Genomic DNA, 19763 nt, shown 5'->3' with positions numbered 1-19763 from the left:
GGCCAAGGGCTGAAAATGGGATTTTAACAGCTGGATGACTAATGACTTGTGGACAGGATGGGCCAAAGGACCTCTTTTTATGTTGTAAATTAAAAATGCTTTCAACAGAAGGACCATTTAACCTTCTAATTCCTAACTTGCAGAAAGGGGATGAAGAGGAGGAGGAGGAAGGCAGCATTGTTAATGGATCAGCCTGTGAGGATGACAATGATGAACTCATTCGGTCTGGCGCTCCATGGTTCAAGAAACCCCTTAAGAATACATCCGTTGTGGATGGAGAGCCTGTAAGGTTCACTGTGAAAATCATGGGAGAACCCACACCAGGGGTCACGTGGTGGTTTGAGGGTGAAATGTTGCAAGACTGCGAGGACTATCAATACATTGAAAGAGGAGAAACTTACTGCCTTTACCTCCCTGAAACCTTCCCTGAAGACGAAGGAGAATACATGTGCAAAGCTGTCAACACCAAAGGAACAGCTGCTAGCACTTGTATTCTCACCATTGAAAGTAAGAATTAAGTTTTGTACAGACACTTTTTCTAAAGGCAAGAAATTTGTGAACTCATCTATACACATACCCCAAGTTAAAACCAATGCTTAAACTTTCAGCTTTTTCTCAATGGCAACTAATTTCTTGAATTTTCTCTTTTCTTTTAGCTGATGACTACTAAATCTGCTGGAATTTCCTTTCTGTCTTCAACCTTTACTACATCCATCTTTCCCCTATGACGGGGCCAAAAATTTTAAAATGCTCCTACCCTTGGAAAATTTGCTGTAGTGTTGATCGTCATTCCTCTCATGGTTATTTCATAGCCTAGAAATCTGCATGAGGCTTACATACTGGTTTTATTTGGTCAGTTTTAGTCCTTTAAAATGATCTTGTGATGTTATGTAACAGATGCTATTGTATCTGCACATTATTGTTAATAGCAGAGCCCACTTATAAATCATCCTGTGTCTATGAAACTATGAATTTCAAAAATTTTAACCTAAGGTTAACCTATTTATCAATCACTACTTGGGTCAACCACAAGCAAAATGTTGCTTTTAAAATCATTGTTAGAATTGTCCATCATGAAAACTCAAACTTGGCATACAGAAGTTTTTAGGGTTTTTATTAAAAAATTAAATGCAACATGAAAACTACTTGTTGTTTAAATTCAAATCAGTATTTTGGGTTTGTCAGCATATAGAAAATGTGTCTTATTTAATCACTTGTATAGATTACCATGAAGCCTTACATACAAATTGGACTATGGACAAAAATGCTCTTTCACGCAACTTGGCAATGGGCCCAAGAGGACCCATGTTAAGACAATTTGTGGTCCTCAAATGCTCTTCATGCAGAATGTACTTTTTTGTAAGCTGAACTCCTGCGCTACGGTATTTTCCGATACATTTAAAATCGACTTTGAAACAAAATAATATGCCTCTTATTCTTACTGTGTTTCAATGCTATAAATTAGTGCTTGCAAAACAGTTAACTTGCACCTTTGGTGGCATTGATATATTCCAGCAGCACCTACAGGATCAGCGCTAACCCAAGAGCTTTCACAATCTGCTTTGATCAGTGCAACACACTGACACAGACAAAGTAGTGACCACTGCAAACACATGGAAGGGAAAGGCAGACAACAACAAAAAGGGTGATCTTTTGATTCTTGCTGTAACAGCTACAGTTTAATAAAAAGTTGAGAACAAGTTCTTTGTAAATTAATATTGAGGTCATTCATCCTCCCCCAACACTGTAATAAAGGGGCTAATTTCAAATTGTATTCATGACCACAATAAATTTGGTTCTCCAAGTGAAGCCTATGGACAACACAGAATCCCTACTCAGTGTCTTACTTCTGCTTTCTTAATAATTGCATTCTCTTAGATGGTTGCATCAAAATCCACAAGCTGTATCTTTTGGAAGTAAAGGGGATAAAGAGCATGGTAATAATATCACATTCAAGTATGACACCACATCATCCTCTTCTGACTGTTATATCAACATCCTTCATCATTTGGTTAAACTGGAACTCTGAGCGATGTCACTGTGGGTACACCTTCATCAAACATACTGCATAATTTCGAGGTGGTGGCTCACCAGCACCTTTAAGGTTAAACAGATATGCTGGCTCTAAATGTCATGGTCGTACCCACTCCTTTCATCATTTGGGCTCTTTCGCATCTATCTGAAGGAGGGGACAAGACCAGTTTTAACATCTTGTGAAAGATGACATCTGAAAGACAACACTCCCTGAGCACCACACTGAACTCAGCTTTTATCTATATTCAAATATTTATTTTATACATGCAACCAGATCTTTTCTGACAAGGTTGATGATAGATTTTGGCCAGAATAAAATGAATCCTTTGCCTTCACTCTAACACTAAACTAAAAGGTCAGAGAAATTAGTGTCCGCTAAGATCACATTCAGGTCTCGAGGGGGTCCCAGGAAACACAAGCTTTTGACTGGGTGACTGAATGTGCTTGCGTTGTGCAACAAGTTAGCTCATTTCACGGCAGGTAGGTGGCAAAATAGCCTCTGCAGTCCTGAACTAAGGTGGGAAAAAGTGTAATTATATTTTCCATTCCGATCCCTTGACATCAAGTTAATATTGTGGTATCTCCAAACTTAAATGGCGAAAACGGCAGGTACAAGAGGGTCATACACGTTAGCAAAATTGCCTTCGAGAGGGAGTGGAAAATAAAAGACAGTGTATTTTAGTTTGCAATCATTTGCAACAGGGTGCAAAGTAACATGGAACTGACTCCTTCTCATAACCAACAAAACGCATATGGACGTACATGGAATAGTGTAGGTGGGATGGGCTTCAGATTAGTATGACAGGGTGGCACAACATCGAGGGCCGAAGGGCCTGTACTGCACTGTAATGTTCTATGTATATGCCTGAAACCCAATCTTGCCACACGCGTATATGATGGACACAGTAATCAAAAAACAATTTGTGCATCTCAAACTTTATTCATAATTTCAAAATCTTTACATTTTAATTCACACTAATATCATATTACATTATCAGAAAAACAAAAAAACGAGTGCCAACACATCCGGATCATTCTTAAGCAGCATATTTTTTTCCCGTCAGTGAGGTTACCTTATACTTCAGCTCCAAATCTGTATGATATCCCTTTCTCCAATCACTGCAAGCCCATAATCTGCTCAGTAGTCTTCTCCAGCAATGCACATTTTCTGAAGAATTTTTTTCTTCGAGATAATAGCTAATCCATCTCAAAAGCCAAGTGTAAAAGAAACATGCAAAAGAAACATGCAGGAAACCTACCTAGCAGTGCCAATATTAAAAAACTGAACAGGGACAACAGCAAAAACTTGCAGTCAAATCCTGATATGCACTTTCCTCTAACTGCAGCACAGATTGTCTGTTTTAGCATTCTACATTGTGTTAACTGAGACTGCTCCCTGCAGAATCTAACTATACAATTTCAGTACAGTTGGCTTTTAAACATTCGCTTCTGCAGATTTTTCTGAATCAAAAGCTTCTCAGCATTTTAAAAAGCAAGCAAAATAAATGCATCCTCGATTATTTTAGGGAAGCAAATCCTGGAATTTTACAAGTCTGACTCTCACGTACGCACAGATACAAGATTACAAAAGGCTCGCTAGAAATGGAAACAATTATTCCTTACTAACTCTGGGGATTCATATTTATAGAAAACAAGATATAAGATGATTAAACTATGCTTTGCACTTCAATTCTACTCAATTGGTTTGAAACATGATATCAAAATTATAATGAATGTACATTTGAGTCCTTCATTGACAGTAATTTAATTCAAGACGATATGTTAAACTGTGTATTTTCTGGAGGAGAGTCAAAAAAGGCAAAAAGAATCAAATGACTGAACAGGGAAACCTAGCAATGAACACATTAAGTTTAGCAGTACTAAATGGATGTCCTAAAGTAAAGTCCCAGCGTGCAGAATATGCTTGTTTTTGCATTTGTATGCATATAGAAACAAGTGCATGATCCAAAGAACCTGACAGCATGCCTCCCACTTCAAATAACAGTTTGTGCAAAATACTTAATTCCCTATGTATGAATGACATACGTCACTCAAAAAGCATTACCTTATATAGAGAGCCCTTGTATGGTTTATGTTCATCAGTTCAAAGGATGAACGCAAAGAAGTCCTCCACAGTGGTAGAAACTATCTCAGGACCTGTTCCTATGACCTATGAATCGGGTGCTGGCAGCTAGCTCTTCAGCACTGTATAAGAACGAAGGCACCATCTTTAAAGTACTTTGAAAAAAAAGCCAAAAGATAAGCAAGTTGGCTTTTTGCATAATAATCTCCCAAGACTTTGATGAAAACACAAAGGCAATTAATCTCTAGAAATGCAAGATTCACTCTTGAAAAAGGGCACATGAATTGCACTGAATCACAGCTCACAAAACACTTGGAATTCTAATCTGATCCTGAAGCAACATATTTTATGCATTTTAATATGGTAAATAGACCACAAAACTGCCAGAATACAATAATTCAACATTAATAAACCAGACCGAAAACACCACACCTCACGTCCTTTAAGGTACAATTTATCAGCCTGAAGACAGATATTTTAACCCTCTTCCCTGGCTATTTCCCAAAAACAACCTCAAACTCCCATGACCTAAACAGCAAATAAAAACCCAACTAGCTGTTGTACAGTGTATGAGCAAAATATGTAAGCTTCCTTCTTTGTAGTTATACTAAAAATCTGATGTATGTCCAGCAGTATAAATAAGTTGTTACTTTTGGTAATTGTGCACGAGAAAACAGACGCATTAGGAAGAGTGGCCAAAATGACAGAGGGTTAAAATAAGACAAGGTGTATCAATCTATGCCAACACAAAGATAGTTTATCCTACAAGAACAAATTCTACAGCTTTTCCTTTGCCAGATATCTAAAAACATACAGTAAAATATTAGCTACTTATTCAACAAAAATGCCTTCACAACAACTGATGCAGGTCAAATCTGTATACATATACACTTGACTAATTACGGTCTTAATGAAAAAAATCAGATGTCTAACACAAACTAAGATCTAAACAAATGTTTGCTGGAACAGTTAAATTGTGCACAACATTTGAAGTTTATTTCCATCAAAAAAATGACCAGTCATTTCTGCTGCAAATGAATAATTATTTAAAATGAGAATTGTCCAACCCACCCATCTAAAATACGTGGTTGTATGCAATAAAGCCCTACCTTCATTCAAACTCAGAAAAAGTTAAGATCATATCTCAATGCTGAATGCATCTGAAAAGGCAGTTTAATCCTTCAGGTGTATGCCAGAAGTTTTAACCTGGCTTTTTTTTAAGATGCAGGCTGACCCCCTTTTCCAAGAATGTTTGAGCTTGAAATTTACCGCAGTTCAATTTTTTTTTGTTGACTCATCTTGATTTCATTGTCTAGAGAAACAAATTATGGAATATTTGGCTGATCAGACTGACATTTAATTCTTATTTGTACAGTAACGTTGAGTTTCATAAAAATAATGCATTTATAAAGAGGGCCAATGATTGATCAATTTATTTTTACAGCCTGAAATAATACACCTTCATTCTTGCTTACCTTTAGTGTACTGCAGCAGAACTTAAGGTTCAAGGTCTGGGTGGCACTGTGAAGTATAAAAATTGCACTTCATTTGCAATGAGCTGCGACTTCACATGGTACAAGAAAACTATACCAACAGCCTCCATTTTGAAACATTTCTTCATAAACTAAGTAATACTAATATTTTTGGTAGATAGCAATGTAAGCTGAAAAAGTCATTTCTGGATTCTTCATTTCAAAGATGAGGGAGCTTTCTTATCAGACAAAATTAGGTTTTTAATAAATTCAGCAATCTCTAAAACGTTTCTTACAATCTAATAAGCCTAAAAGAACACTACATGCTTCAATTATGGACTGCAATAAGCTTAATGGTCTTCAAAAGATCTGCGCTATTCAAAAGACATCTTCCTATATGCTTCATTACTATATATATATATAAAAATAGAGTAATGTGACGTAGATTATCCTTTGCTAGAAGAATTACAAACTGCACTGAACAAATTTGTTCTGCAAAAGAGGTTTGTTTTAATGCATTTTAGGCTGAAGTGCACTGTAAACAGTACAAATATGGGGAAGAAGGGTATCAATCTCATCATTCAGCAACTTTTACTGACTATTAAAATAACCAACAGTGCACCTACTCAGCCCAATTACATTAAAGCATAGCTTTTCAGACAGCAATAAAAACACCAAGTCCCTACCACATCCTCAAACTTGAAAATGGTAAACAAATAAAATAGTTCATTAAGAAATCTTCATTTGCAATATATCCTATATATATATATAGTATATATGACAGCAAAGCATTCTAATTCACTGATCAAACACATTTTCAAACAAGTGGCATTACTGGCTGGGTTTTCTACAAAGTAATATAGCATCTCAATTACATCAAAGTTTAGTGTGTGCTTGTGTGCACGGGGTGTGGGGGGTGGGGGGGGGGGGGGGGAAGGAGAAGAGGAGGGAGGGGAGAAGGGGAGGAGAAAGCAGATGATGTGGGTCAATTATGTGACATTAAATTGGTTGTATCCTATTAAAGATACCAGCAGCACTAAAGTAGTTGACAGTTGCTAATCAAAGGGGAGGGCAGGAGTGGTACAGTCCACAATTAACTGCCAAGCCAGATAATATAAGGCGACAAGCAGCACAAGGAGGGAGTGAATGTTCCATGGGACATTTGTTCATGTTGGCAATCCCACTAAAAACTGTATGATGCAAATAAGCAATTACCCATAACAGGAAAAATCCGTCCAAAAAGCATCAGTTAAAGAAGTTTAAATGCTCATGTTTTCAGAATAATACTGTAGCAGTCATGTAACAAAAGTACAGATTGGTCTTGCAGGCATTAAATCTTTGAAGTGACTTAAGAGTCACAGTCACCTGTGTAAATGTAGAAATTGACAGCTCAGGCAGAGAAATATAAATTCCACATGCACTACAAATCAATTTTGAACTAGTGGCAGTCTAAGGCAGATATCCAAAGCCGCCAAAACAAATGCAACAACTTTGATATAGAATTAGACTGTGGGAGGTGATGGTCATCCTCACCTTGGGATCCAGGACTGTTGCTGACCAATGTTAAGGAGTCTGGATCATCCAAACTTTTGAACTGGCACGTGTTATCCCGGTGAAGATTTTGTCATGACTAATTCAATTTGGCCTGGATTTTGTCTGCAAGGTCAGTGCTTAGGTCTATAATCTGACAAAGAATAAAAGCCTAAATTTAAAAGTGAACAGAAAAATAATCCTACGAAATGTGTCCACCATCCTACAGAACAGTAATCAAGACAAAAATATCCCTGATCATTCATGACTCTCATTTTATCACATTGACTTCACATGGAGCTTGAATCTTGGTCATTTCATTAGGCAAATGGGGAGAAGGGAGGAATGGCACTTGCACATAAATCAAATTAAGTATTTAGCTGCACATAGGTATTTGTAGCTACATCTTGCTCGAAAGGATCAACTCCACCTAGCTAATACACCAAACAATAGGCAAATACATTAGTTACAATCATTGCACCTTGATCCACCAAAGACATAATTGCAAACACGGGATGCTTTCCTGTGGGGTAAGTAAAACTGTTGCAGTTTAACTTACCCCATCCCCAGCCCAACCCCTTAATTCTGACTGCAACGCAGATCATGTGTTGGAAGTTTCTTAATTAGTTATGATCATTGCTACAGGAACAGAAGTCTTTTCCACAAACATTCATCATTTACTGAACCAAGCATGATTGCAAAGATGCAGAATTAGATCTCATGGACAATGCAATTCACTTAAGAGCAAAGAAAACATTCGATGTATTAAATTAAAAAACTCGAGAAAATCAAACCATCTTCCTGTATGAAACAGCTAAGCATGTCTACAGATTCAAATCTACAGTTTGCAGCAATTCATGAAGTAGATGATTAAGCTTAAACAAGGCACAATTGACTAAATTCCCAACAAATGGCAGAAAATAAGCAGTTTTTCCACAAAAACTAAATGAACAGATGAGCAAGTATTCAAACTTTCCAGATGAGCGATTACAATTTTATGGATTTGAAAGGTCAGCCATGACAGGAAGTTTTTGGGCAGTGTTGGTTAGAGAAGATGCAAACCTATTGTGAAGAAATATCACAACAGACTATAGCCCACGTACTACACAAGAGTCCAATGTCCTTTTGATCATTTTCAAAGAATATGTTATAGTTAAAGCAAAGTGAAACAAGCCCGTAAAGATCAAGTGTTTAGCTATAAATTTTCAGGTCATCATCTCATTCAAATGATTAAATGGCAGTCATTTGGGCCTCACTCAAGGTCTTTAACCCTTCGCCTTGTTATGTTACTCCCTACCTTGAGGAGATTTCTCAAAGCCTTAGCTTCTTGACCAAGATTTGATGAATACCCAAACTTATTCCACCGTTTCCAATGTTTATCTGTGAAGCACACTGGGCAGTTTTCTAATTTATAAAGTGCTATTAAAGTGAAACTGTTCCAGACTCGGTGCTTAACATGACTTATGTCTCTGCCCATTACACATTTAATCCATGGAATCAAACATCATTATGACAGACAGTGTAGAGATGAGGCAAGTGTGTAATCAAAGCAAAGGAAGTACTTGGTAGCACAATGACTATTCACCCCAAAATATAAGAACTGAAATAAAAGTAATCTAATTTCATTAGTAACAACAACCTTAAGATGAGATTTGATTGCAGAATCAAATTACTCACCAGAAGTCAGGATAGCTTGGAGTTGGGATTTTGTTTAATAGAAAGAGCAAAATTCAACATAAAGCTTGAATCTTTGAATTGAAAATATTTACAAAAAAAAGCTCTTTTTGGCAAATCTACATTAGATTCTTAGCCACACAGATCATTGAATTGCAAGTTAGTCCATGCTGATTTGAGTGATCTCAAATCAGCAGCAGCACATTATGGTATCACTAAAATTATATAAGACGGCATTGTTAATGTTTGAATATTGTCCAATTATCTGGAAAATGTGACTTTGTTGCATAAAGCCAGAGCTCAGGTGCAATGTGTTCCATAGTTCAATAACTTGCTGCTGCTTTCTAGCACTGTTGACATGGAGAATGGCAACCTAGAGAAGCTCACTAAGTCAATAGCTTTGTAAAAGAAGAGAATCATTTGGGATCATTAAAAATTGCACAGATTTTGAAATATTATACAAACAAACCCATCATTAATAATAATTTAAGTTTTAACTAACATTATCACATCCTTTTCCTAACATTTTGAAGAATGGATGCACAGGAAATTAGGATTTATGCTTGCTTTCCAAGTCACTTTAGTTGGAATTAAAAGTTTTAAAGGTAAAGTTACGGAATAGTCACAATACAAATTGTATATCTTAGCCTGCAAATTATATTAAACTGTCATATTTTTAGTGAACACTGTCCGGGACTGGAAACCAAATCTGCATTAACTTGGCATAGAAAACGTCTCAAAACTGAAGTTTATGATGAGAAATCTCCTGCACAAAACAAACCCCAACTCTTACCATTTTCACAAGTACTCTGGTCAATATTTAACTCATTACAGACAAATGACTTCGCCTTACTAAACATTAGCCCAGGGAAGCTGAAAAATGTGTTGCTGGAAAAGCGCAGTAGGTCAGGCAGCATCCAAGGAGCAGGAGAATTGACGTTTCGGGCATAAGCCCTTCTTCAGCCCTGAAGAAGGGCTTATGCCCAAAACATCGATTCTCCTGCTCCTTGGATGCTGCCTGACCTGCTGCGCTTTTCCAGCAATACATTTTTCAGCTCTGATCTCCAGCATCTGCAGTCCTCACTTTCTCATGAGCCTAGGGAAGGAAAGGGACTCTTGTATCTCTCCATTTCTAACTGGCCATCCCCAGTACCAATGGATTCGCAGTTGTTTGGCCACACATGGTGGACTGCATCATTATACTATTTACCAACATGAAAACAAGCAGTTTATCTTTAGCCTGCTTGAGAACAGCAAGCCTTAAAAGCTGTGGTGTCAGATGTTTATTTACACCAGTATTGTTGCACTATCCATATAGTGACAGGAACAGAAGAGATTATCAATAATTAGACTGACTGCATTTTAAGCTTCTTGTATTTTTAAATAATTAGAAACTCCAACAACTGAAATGTTATCTCTAGCACAAGCTTGAATTTAACCTTAGCAGAACTACCTGCCACTAAAGGATTCCTCAGTAAATGTCTCAACCATAAGGTTCAAAGGGCATCTTGGCACTTCAGATTTAAAATGTCCAGAATATATTTAGGCAGAAAATGATAAAATTTTCTTAGAATCCATTAAATTCAATTTGAATTTCTTTTAACCAAAGTCATTAGGAACAGCTTGTGTTCCATAATTCTTTGATACTTACTGTTTTTAAGCAAAGGAAATTGCAACCAACAAGGTTATAGTTTTGCGAAAACTCTAAAGGACTGAAATCCTTCAGGATAGAGATCAGGAAGTGCAATGGAATGATCCATCTCACCACAGACCAAGGTACCCACACCAATAATGATGGGTGACTATTTTGTGGCTCAGTTTAAAATTGCAGTGGAGAAAATTGAGCCAATAGATCTAAATATCTAAACTTCCCAAGACATGCATTCAATTTTAATGCTGTGGCATTTCCCCAACATTTTCCCCAGGATTTTAAACATTTAGTCTATGACCAGATCTGTAGCAGAATTGATAGGTACGTCAGCCTGAAGCAAAACAGGAACATAACTTCAAAGCCCAAATGAACCCTTGCAAGAGATCATCTCTAATGTTATCCAAAACATTAAAAAACATTTGAATTTAGTGTTAATGAACAGACATCAAGCAAAGTACTGCTTCAGACATAAAAATGTTGAGACAAACTATGCTGATTAATACAAAAACCATTTCAACAGTTACAGCACATTGAACAGAATTTCAATTAAATTCTCCCTCAACAAATCAACTGTAACATTTCCTTCAAATATACCTTCAAAGCATGAATTGGAAAGTGATTGTCCATTCAACATTAGCAAAATGGAACTTGCTACAACTCAACTTTTCCCCAATTGAAAACAGTATTTTATACTATTAAAATCAAATACTATAATACAGCAAACTTGACACTGGTCGCCTGCAAATTTATCCTCTCAATGCATATCTGTCCTGAGGAAGGGTCACCAGACCTGAAATGATAACTTTGATTTCTCTTCACAGATGCTGCCAGACCTGAGCTTTTCCAGCAACTTCTGTTTTTGTTTCTGATTTACAGTATCACACCTCTTTTGGATTTACATAAATATCTGTTGGCTTCTCAGCTTTAATGGTGTAGTGGTTTCCTGGCCCACAGGACTGTACTAAGCCAAATGGTTATTTGCAACCTATGAATACAGACTATTAGCAGTTTGACAGCTAATTTCTGTGACCCCCTTGGGAAGGGTTAGGGAGAAGACAGACAAGGGGGAATATTTTCTGCTCTTAACTGTAAAGCAGTTACTGCTGTTGGCAGTGAGGAAATGGGAATATAAATGGGCTTGGTTGAAATATCCACTACCATAACTGGGGAACAACCTTCAGACAACAGGTTATTATTGAACTATAATTCCTGGGAACAATATCAGCCAGATGGCTACCATCAGTCCAGGAAATTCACCCTAACTTGAATCTTCTTTAAAACAGACAAATGCAGAAAAGCAAAAAAAATTGACTTCCCTGTTTCCTTTATTCTTACAAGATAAGAATCACCAAACCAGTTGGACACAATGAACTTACTAAGACCAATGATGAATGTAATTATAGGTTAGGTCTGGAGGTCAGTTAGCGACAAAATTATGTCTTTTTATTAGGATTCAGATGCATCCTTAAGATATATTGATTACATCATTCAGTGGACATACGTTTTTGGTCAGGTGTCATTACTCACCATGATTTTTTTTGTCAACGTTAAACTCTTCATGTACAAATGACATCGCCTTACGAATCCTTGTTGTTAAATGTTAAAAGCTTCTTGGGGTGCTCAATGAAATCCACAGCAAGACAACGTTATCTGCCCATTGTGAAAAGTTTATTGTAGGGCACAACTTCTAAAATTAAGTTGAGCTGAGATTGTCAGTTTGACTATGTGACAAAAGGACCTGAAATGGACAAGGACATCAATGAAAACGGGAAAAGGGTTGCTGTACTGTTGTCCATTGTTGCAATTGTGAAGTCTTCAGTAAAGACAGCGAAACAGGGTGAAGTGTAAATTTGAATGCAATACTGGGAAATGTTTTAAATGTGTTTTCAAAGCTACATCTACCTATATAAAAAGACAGTGGCATATATGATTTCAAACCAAGTATGGACAGCATCTTTTTTTGGATACATCCCCAAATTAAGAACACAATCACATAACCTTCATTAGAAAATAACATGTATAAACTATCTATTTCAAAACTTAGATTATTTACACCATAAAATTTCACAATTCTCTTTCTTCATTTTTGTTACAAATACGATTAAAAAACCTTCAGTCTCGATTCTTAACATTCGACTTCAGGACAGAGCTTCATGCACAAACAAGACTAACATTAAGAATTAACCTGCAGATGTCTTGTGGTTCTCGGTCACAGTACTCATTCGGCTCTCCACACCTAAAAACAAGCAGCCTGCAACACCTGGACAACTGACCACCTCTTTTGTGGCTTTCCAGAGACAGAAGGCTTTCCTTAATGTTTACAAAATTCAGTTCTGTGAACTTGTGCCAGCTGTAAAACTAAGTTACAATAATGGACACTAACTAAATTCAATAATGTGGACAGAACAATAATTCACTGTTTCAAATATCAAACAATTTTTTTCTATGTGAATCAATTGAAAAGCATTCAAAACAACATAGAGATGTGACATACAAAGGTTGCTCCTCTTAAGAGTTTAGAATAGCTGCTCAGAACAATGTTATCCATGTCAGAAATTGCAACACTCCATTCTCACACCCAGCAAAATAAATTCAATGCCCAAAAGGTTTGTACAGTTTCCAACTTTTAAGTAATTTCTAGTACAATTCACAGCAAAAAGTCAACTTTGCTATTTAAAACATAATGCGCTCATTTAAAAATGCAAAATAATTTCCACCATTTGACACATCAACATAAACAGCAGATATTCATATCCATTTATTCAGTTGAACGTCAAGGCAATGAAATACAACACACCCCTGACCTACCTACCTTCAATCTAACCAAATTCCAAATGGTTCAAGTAAATCTAAAAAGAAAACTATCACAGTATCATCTAAAAAAGGCTTTCCATTCTGCATTCCTCAAACATTATTTAATACAGTTTAGGAAATACTTACCCATAAAGGCTTTCATCAAAAAAAAAATCAGTAAAACTAATAAGTATAGTATCCTATCAGTTTAATTCCTACAAGCATGACATGCTAAGTACATGATCAGGACATTTCTGCAATGTTATTCATATTTCAATGTATCTCTTGACAAAGAAAAGAGAGGACATGGGCAAAAACAATTTCAAGTGTTATCGCACAGTAGGTCATCTCTATTTCGCAAGGTTTTAGGGTACTTACAGTGCAAAGCTCCTTGAAGGAACAGAATCAAGGATGGTGCACAGCATACGCCAGGTTACCCTTACAGAGCTAGCTCTACATTGGCTGGAACACACCTGTACTTCAATAAATACAGTGGCAAAGAGAGACTGCAAATGCATTCATCTTTTGCATAATTAAACTGAGCAACTACCAAAATATTCAAATGTAAGCAAGGGGGAAAAAATCTATTTTGCATAGAAACAACCATTTTCAAATTGAGGGAAAAATATGCAGAAGCAATTCAGATAATCTTTCAGGATTTTAAAATCGAAAATTCCAACTAAATAACGTGAAAAATAAAACAGCTGAAGCAGATCACAATGCATTAGAAAAACAATTCCATAGTCAATTTGAGGACCTACTTAACCATTAACGAATACTTAGACTGATAACCTTACCATCAGCTTTCCTAAACTCCTTCTGTCAGAAAAAAGTGTTATGGGGCACTATTTTACATGGCAAAAACTGCAGACCATATAAACAAACTGACAAAATGCCTCAAACTTTGTCAGACATATAGCATAAAATTGCAAACAAAAGCTAAGGATGCCAGCCAAAAAATTAAATTACATTTTATCTTCATATGTTGTTATAGAAATATTATGCAAAAGATATACTGCTTGCAACTTTGCATTATGCATCATTACTAATGAGCTAAATTGAAATCTTGATGGCTTCAGGAACGTGGACTATAGCAGCTATTTGGATCTGAATTGAATTATGCAAAAAAGTCTCAGCATGATCCAAGAGAAAATTCCACAACTCAGAACATGTTGTAAAAGGTTACAATTAGGTGCAAACATCATACTATGTATTTACCCATAGATCCAACTTACCCACAAAACAAGGGTTTTCATTTTATTTATTGTCAAGCACAAACAAGCATTTTCTTTTAAAAGTGAACAGGTATACAATGGAATTAATACATTTTACAACAGAAGCACGTCACTATAGTGACTGAATAGAAATTGAAATACATATGCTGGAATGTTCAAACTATTGTGTTTCACTAAAAGCAAACCAAATTTGCATTTCTACACAAAATAATGGTTATCAAGTTCGCTACCTCTTAAGTATGACAATAGCAAGAAACACTTTTTTTTAAACCAAAAAACAAAATTAAGATCTTCATCAAGCCGTCTGCATCCATTAATTTTACAAAGGCTTTTCCCCAAATGACGCAAATATCTCCACTTCACATTACTGGGCCTGCACAAAAGAAATACATAGAAATACACAAGTGGTTACCAACATGAAACAGTTCAAGGTCATCGAGTGTGGACAGGATCCTCTATCTGTGAAAGGAAAAGTTAAACTTAAGAGCCAACAGCCACTCTTCACTTTTTGCATTTCCTGTTGGGGTTGGAACTTTATGTAAGAACAGCCATTCAAATAATAAGCCATTCAATGCTCTTCAAATGTGTTCCTCTGAATGTAGTATGCAGTTAACTTTCAAGTGTACGAGGGTATTGATATGCAGTGTGCATACTATTAAGTTCATCACTTTGCAAGTTACCAATGAGTCTCACTGAAGTTATGTAGGGATACATCAAGCTTTATTTCATGCCGAATCAAAAGCACACTTTCAACCGTGAATCTTTTATTTACTGGAATTTACCTGTGGGGGGGGTTGTTGCGCTGGCGGATGCTGGGGAATTCCTTGGGAGTTCGTCTGACTGTAATAAGCTGCTTGCTGTCTGTAATACTCAGCCCACGCAGCACTGTAGTCTGGTTGCCCACCTGGCTGAGCTGCTGTACTAGAAGCTTGAGCTGCCTGACCTGAAACAACAAGTAGGACTGAATCATTGATCAAGTTCAGAAAACTCAAACACACTTGAATCATGCTTTTCAGATACATACATACTTTGTTTCTTGTAGTATTCTTCCCAAGCTTTTGTATAATCCTGTTGTGCTCCTTGTGGTTGTCCCTGTTGACCTAAACAAAAGATGGTTAACATTTTATTAAATAAATCTTAAAGTATTGAATGTTTAGGAAAACATTTAATTTCAGTCTTCAAAGTAATAGATTCCAACAAAAACATGGTTATAATCTACTCAGTCACCTAATATACAGAAACTGCTGGATAAACTCAGGTGTGCCAGCTACCTCTGGAGAGAAAGCAGAATTAACATTTCAAGTGCAGTAACCCTTCTTCATTACAGAAATGGTAACTCTGCTGCTAACAAGCTGAGCTTCTCCAGGAATTTCTGTTTAAGATCTTCAGCATTCGCAGTTCTATGTTTTGTATCACTCATTCCCCTAGCTGGGTATTAACTTCACAACTTCACGATGAAATACTTTCCTTAAAACAACTAAGGCTGCTTAAAATTGCTCTTTAGAACATCTTAAAACCATGACTGCAACAACTTCCATTAGGACTATTCAAAAATTTACTTTAAATTTGCAATTTCTAATTGTTGAGAACTGTACTGGAATGATTAATCAATATATTTGAATATAAATGCACAGGATTCTTATGTCATCTGCTTTTTGTGCAACAGGATTTTCTTTGGTGTGCTATGAGCAAAGATGCGATTCAACACCAGATGATCAGTGGCACAAAGATTTGCAAAGCTCCACCGTTAAGCAGGACAATGAACAAAGTCAATCTTGCTGTTGGGCAATGCTATTTTAAAAGTGTACCATGTCCACTTGTAAAGGGATGGGGCTTCTCTACCACCTACCTTACAATCCAGCACAAAGCACAAGTAATATTTTAATTTTACAATTGCAAGGATTTTTACAATTGCAGCTTTCCCATCTTGTCTTTTATGAGTCTCCTTACTATCAACCTTAAATTTTGACAATCTAACCTCAAGTACTTACCTAATTTCTTGTAATATTCTTCCCAGGCTTTGGTATAATCAGTCTGAGGAGGTTGGGCTGGGTTGGGTTGGTTTGGATCAGCTGCTGATAAAAGTACAAAGCCATGATTATCATATTAACAACAAGGATATTAATTCCCAGAGGGAAGAAAGGAGGTTGACAGTTTATAACAATAGGAAACCTAAAAGCTGCTAGAAGAGATTTTCTAACCCTCTGTGGAAAATGATTCAGGCACATTATGCCACTGATTTAAGAAACAGGGATAATAACCACTAATACTAGTTTCCAAAAGTCATCAGCTTATGAAGTTTCTTTTGGGGTAAGATGCAAGCTTAGTTCTCGAAGAATTTTTACAACTGCGGTAAATAACTCTGTCAGTGTCGCCAGAAGCTCTGATAAAATACTCAATGATTTACCCGGTGCAGAATTTGGGGTACTGCCCTGACCAGTGCTTGAAGGTGCAGGTGGCTGCTGTGCTTGTTGCTGATAATACTGAGCGTAATATGCTGCCCATGCAGCTGTATTTGCATCTCCAGCTTTATCTACAACAGATTAAAAAAATTACATTACTGCTAGCACTCAAACACTGTAGATAAAATTGTATTCAATAACTTGAACATAACAGTAAACTCTGGGGATCATTTTCTTTTCCTCTTCTTCTGAAATGTCAAATCCTGCTTGTACATGATTCCACAAGTGCAAGCTACTCTCCAGGATACCATCCAACTGGTCAGTCAGCAAGCATGAGTCTCAACAGTGTAAAGATTGTTCAGCTCGTTAGCTAAGGAGGAAATCTCAGTTAAAGCCAACCCTGACCTCAACTGACACTGGGACTTGCATGCTTCTGAAACAGGGATTACTAGATGTCAATTAAGGGTGGGAAACTTAAAGGATACCACCACATGTATCCTGGACAAGATCAGCCAAATATCAAGGGCAACTAATGATGGGAAATAAACACTGGCCAAGCCAGCGCTAACCACATCCCACGAATGAACAAATGTTAAGACACCAGGAATCAAACCTGGGCCCTGTGGGTCTATATAGTCCCAAAAACAGGATGTATTTATTAAAACAAAAATGAGCTACTGAAGAACTCAGTGGATTACTTTTAAAAATTTGCATGCAAAATATATTTTTTAAAATGGTCTTACTTGGATCTGGTTGGCTCTGTTGCTGCCAGGGCTGATAGGTATTCCCCCATCCTTGTGGAGCATATGGTGCTGGTGGACCACTGCAGAGGTAGAGAGATTACGTCATGGCAACATAGTACATATTGTAGTCAACTTTAAAACAATTGTGCTGTGTAAAATCAATTTACTTACTGTTGAGGAGGACCAGGTGGGCCTGGATTATAGGGCCCTGGATTATAGGGCCCCATAGGAGTTCCAGGTCCTGGAGGAGCAGGGGGCCCATGAGGGCCAGGAGGCAAGTGTGGTCCATGAGGACCATGGGGACCAGGTGGCCCAGGAGGACCAGTAGGAGCCTAAATGCACAAACATACATTGTGAAATATAATCAGGTGTACAAAAAGATAAGTTCCTGCTAAGAGATCACCAGACCTCAAAACAAAAGCAAACATATAACAATTCTCCATGGAGTTAAATCGCGTAGAAGATATATTTTTAATGCAAGCATTCAACGGGCATTCTGCCACAAGAATTGGAGGAGTTTCCTGTTTGGTGCCTCAAGCTTGTTCCATCATTCAAAGGAATGTTGGCGTTGATGTGACGTTAAATGAACATTCTGCCCGCACCATAACACAATAACTTGTTCATCAAAAATCTCAGTCTACTATATAACTAATGTCCCAGCATCAACTACTCTGTGAAAGACAATTCCACAGACTCAAAGAATCCTCAGGAAAAACATAACCTCTGCACCTGAGACTGAACTGGGAAACGCCTAATTTTTGATACATGCTCCCATTTCTATGCTGAGCTGCAAGTGAGAACATAATTTCACCTTCCACATTGTCAAGTCCCCTCAGAAATGAACTTGTTTCAAGTTCCAACTTAGCCAACTTGTTTTTCACAAGAAAACACTTTATCCCAGAAATGAGGCTTTCTACAAAATAATTTCCAGACCAATAAAACAAAGATCCAGACAGAAATGGAATCAACTTTATATTCGACAATATCCCTGCTGCGTTCAATGTGATAAAAATATCATTTTAGTTTTCAATATTAAGAAAGCTAGAAATGTAATCCTAATTTTCAGACTCTTGCTTTGGATTGTGACAAAAATTAGGAGATTAAAAACCCATTTTTTGAAAAGTCCACAATTTTACAGCAGCTAACTTGAAAATTAACAATGCATTCAGCAAACAGATTTAATCACCATACTGTCACACTGGATGCTATAGGATAGTGCGCTATCAAGCACGAGGACACTGTGCTGGAACCATTGATCCCACTAAGGCTCAGTGAATTCACTGACTGGTTAACATCTTGTATTTACATAGGTACTACAAATACCACAAAAAAAGTCTGAAACTGAGCCACAGGAGGAAGTCGGAAGGAAGAAAATCAAAATCTTGGTCCAAAAGGCAGGTTTTAACAAAGCCATGAATGAGTTAAGCATCAGATGAACTGAGGCATGGCAGAATTAAGTGAATTCAAAGATAAGGCTTAATGATGATACTCATCTCAGGATCATGTTACTTGGGTTGCGAAATGTTCGAGCCTCAGACCCGAGCAAGGGTGAGGGACAGAGTTATGATTAATGAATCAAATCTATAGTCAAGATTAAAGACAGTGGGTTCTGTCTTCAAAATATTTACTTAATGGAGGAAATTGCTTCACATTGAGTCTGGATCATATGCAAGTAATTTGCTAAGTTTAAGACAGTGGAAGAGTCGATTTTGAGGGATGGTGGTGAATTGGAAGTCAGGATGAACATTCTTTCAAAATCTGGCACTATCATAAAATGGCGCTACCCTCTCCAATCACTTTAAAAGTAACTTTCTGGAAAGGCAGGTCAGGCTGCAAGAAATCACTCCCTGCTAACCAACAAGAATACAACAAATTCCTGGCGAAAGTAATAACCAAGGTGTGCTACATAAATTTCAACAGGTTTATTTGGAAGAACTAGCTTTCGGAGTGCTGCTCCTTCATCAGGTGGCTGTAGATCTTATACTCCACAACAGTCTGATGAAGGAGCAGCACTCCATAAGCTAGTGCTTTCAAATAAACCTGTTGGACTATAACCTGGTGTTTTGTGATTTTTAACTTTGTACACCCCAGTCCAACACCAGCACCACCAAATGATACATAAATTTCATCAACTTGGTTTGCTTTT

General features: G+C 37.1%; 2 protein-coding genes across 10 annotated transcripts in view; one reads left to right on the top strand and one right to left on the bottom strand.

The window, feature by feature from the left end:
• The window catches only part of nexn (nexilin (F actin binding protein)), a 127945-nt gene extending 126117 nt beyond the window's left edge, over window positions 1-1828 (top strand). For 6 of the 7 annotated variants that reach the window (XM_087990410.1, XM_043698696.2, XM_043698700.2 and 3 more), the window contains 2 exons: window positions 144-507; window positions 657-1828. In XM_087990410.1, the coding sequence (XP_087846536.1) occupies window positions 144-507; window positions 657-670 (378 nt within the window). In that variant the 3' untranslated portion in view covers window positions 671-1828. The other variant, XM_043698698.2, reaches the window with a different exon arrangement.
• Window positions 1829-14484: 12656 nt separating this feature from the next.
• Window positions 14485-19763, bottom strand: part of fubp1 (far upstream element (FUSE) binding protein 1) — a 42677-nt gene continuing 37398 nt past the window's right edge. The window contains exons 15-21 of one of the 3 annotated variants that reach the window (XM_087990406.1): window positions 17789-17949; window positions 17618-17697; window positions 16880-17005; window positions 16464-16544; window positions 15501-15572; window positions 15255-15415; window positions 14485-14845 (exon numbers count right to left, since the gene is read on the bottom strand). In XM_087990406.1, the coding sequence (XP_087846532.1) occupies window positions 14837-14845; window positions 15255-15415; window positions 15501-15572; window positions 16464-16544; window positions 16880-17005; window positions 17618-17697; window positions 17789-17949 (690 nt within the window). In that variant the 3' untranslated portion in view covers window positions 14485-14836. Of the gene's footprint in view, window positions 14846-15254; window positions 15416-15500; window positions 15573-16463; window positions 16548-16879; window positions 17006-17617; window positions 17698-17788; window positions 17950-19763 lie in introns of all 3 variants that reach the window. The other 2 variants (XM_087990405.1, XM_087990407.1) reach the window with 2 other exon arrangements.

This window comes from Chiloscyllium plagiosum, unplaced genomic scaffold (assembly GCF_037043375.1).
Source record: "Chiloscyllium plagiosum isolate Xiang-an unplaced genomic scaffold, Cpla_swu_hap1 HiC_scaffold_9, whole genome shotgun sequence".
In the NCBI taxonomy this organism is placed as follows: domain Eukaryota; kingdom Metazoa; phylum Chordata; class Chondrichthyes; order Orectolobiformes; family Hemiscylliidae; genus Chiloscyllium; species Chiloscyllium plagiosum.
Note: the sequence above shows the minus strand (reverse complement) of the source record. Positions and strands in the feature narration are given on the sequence as shown.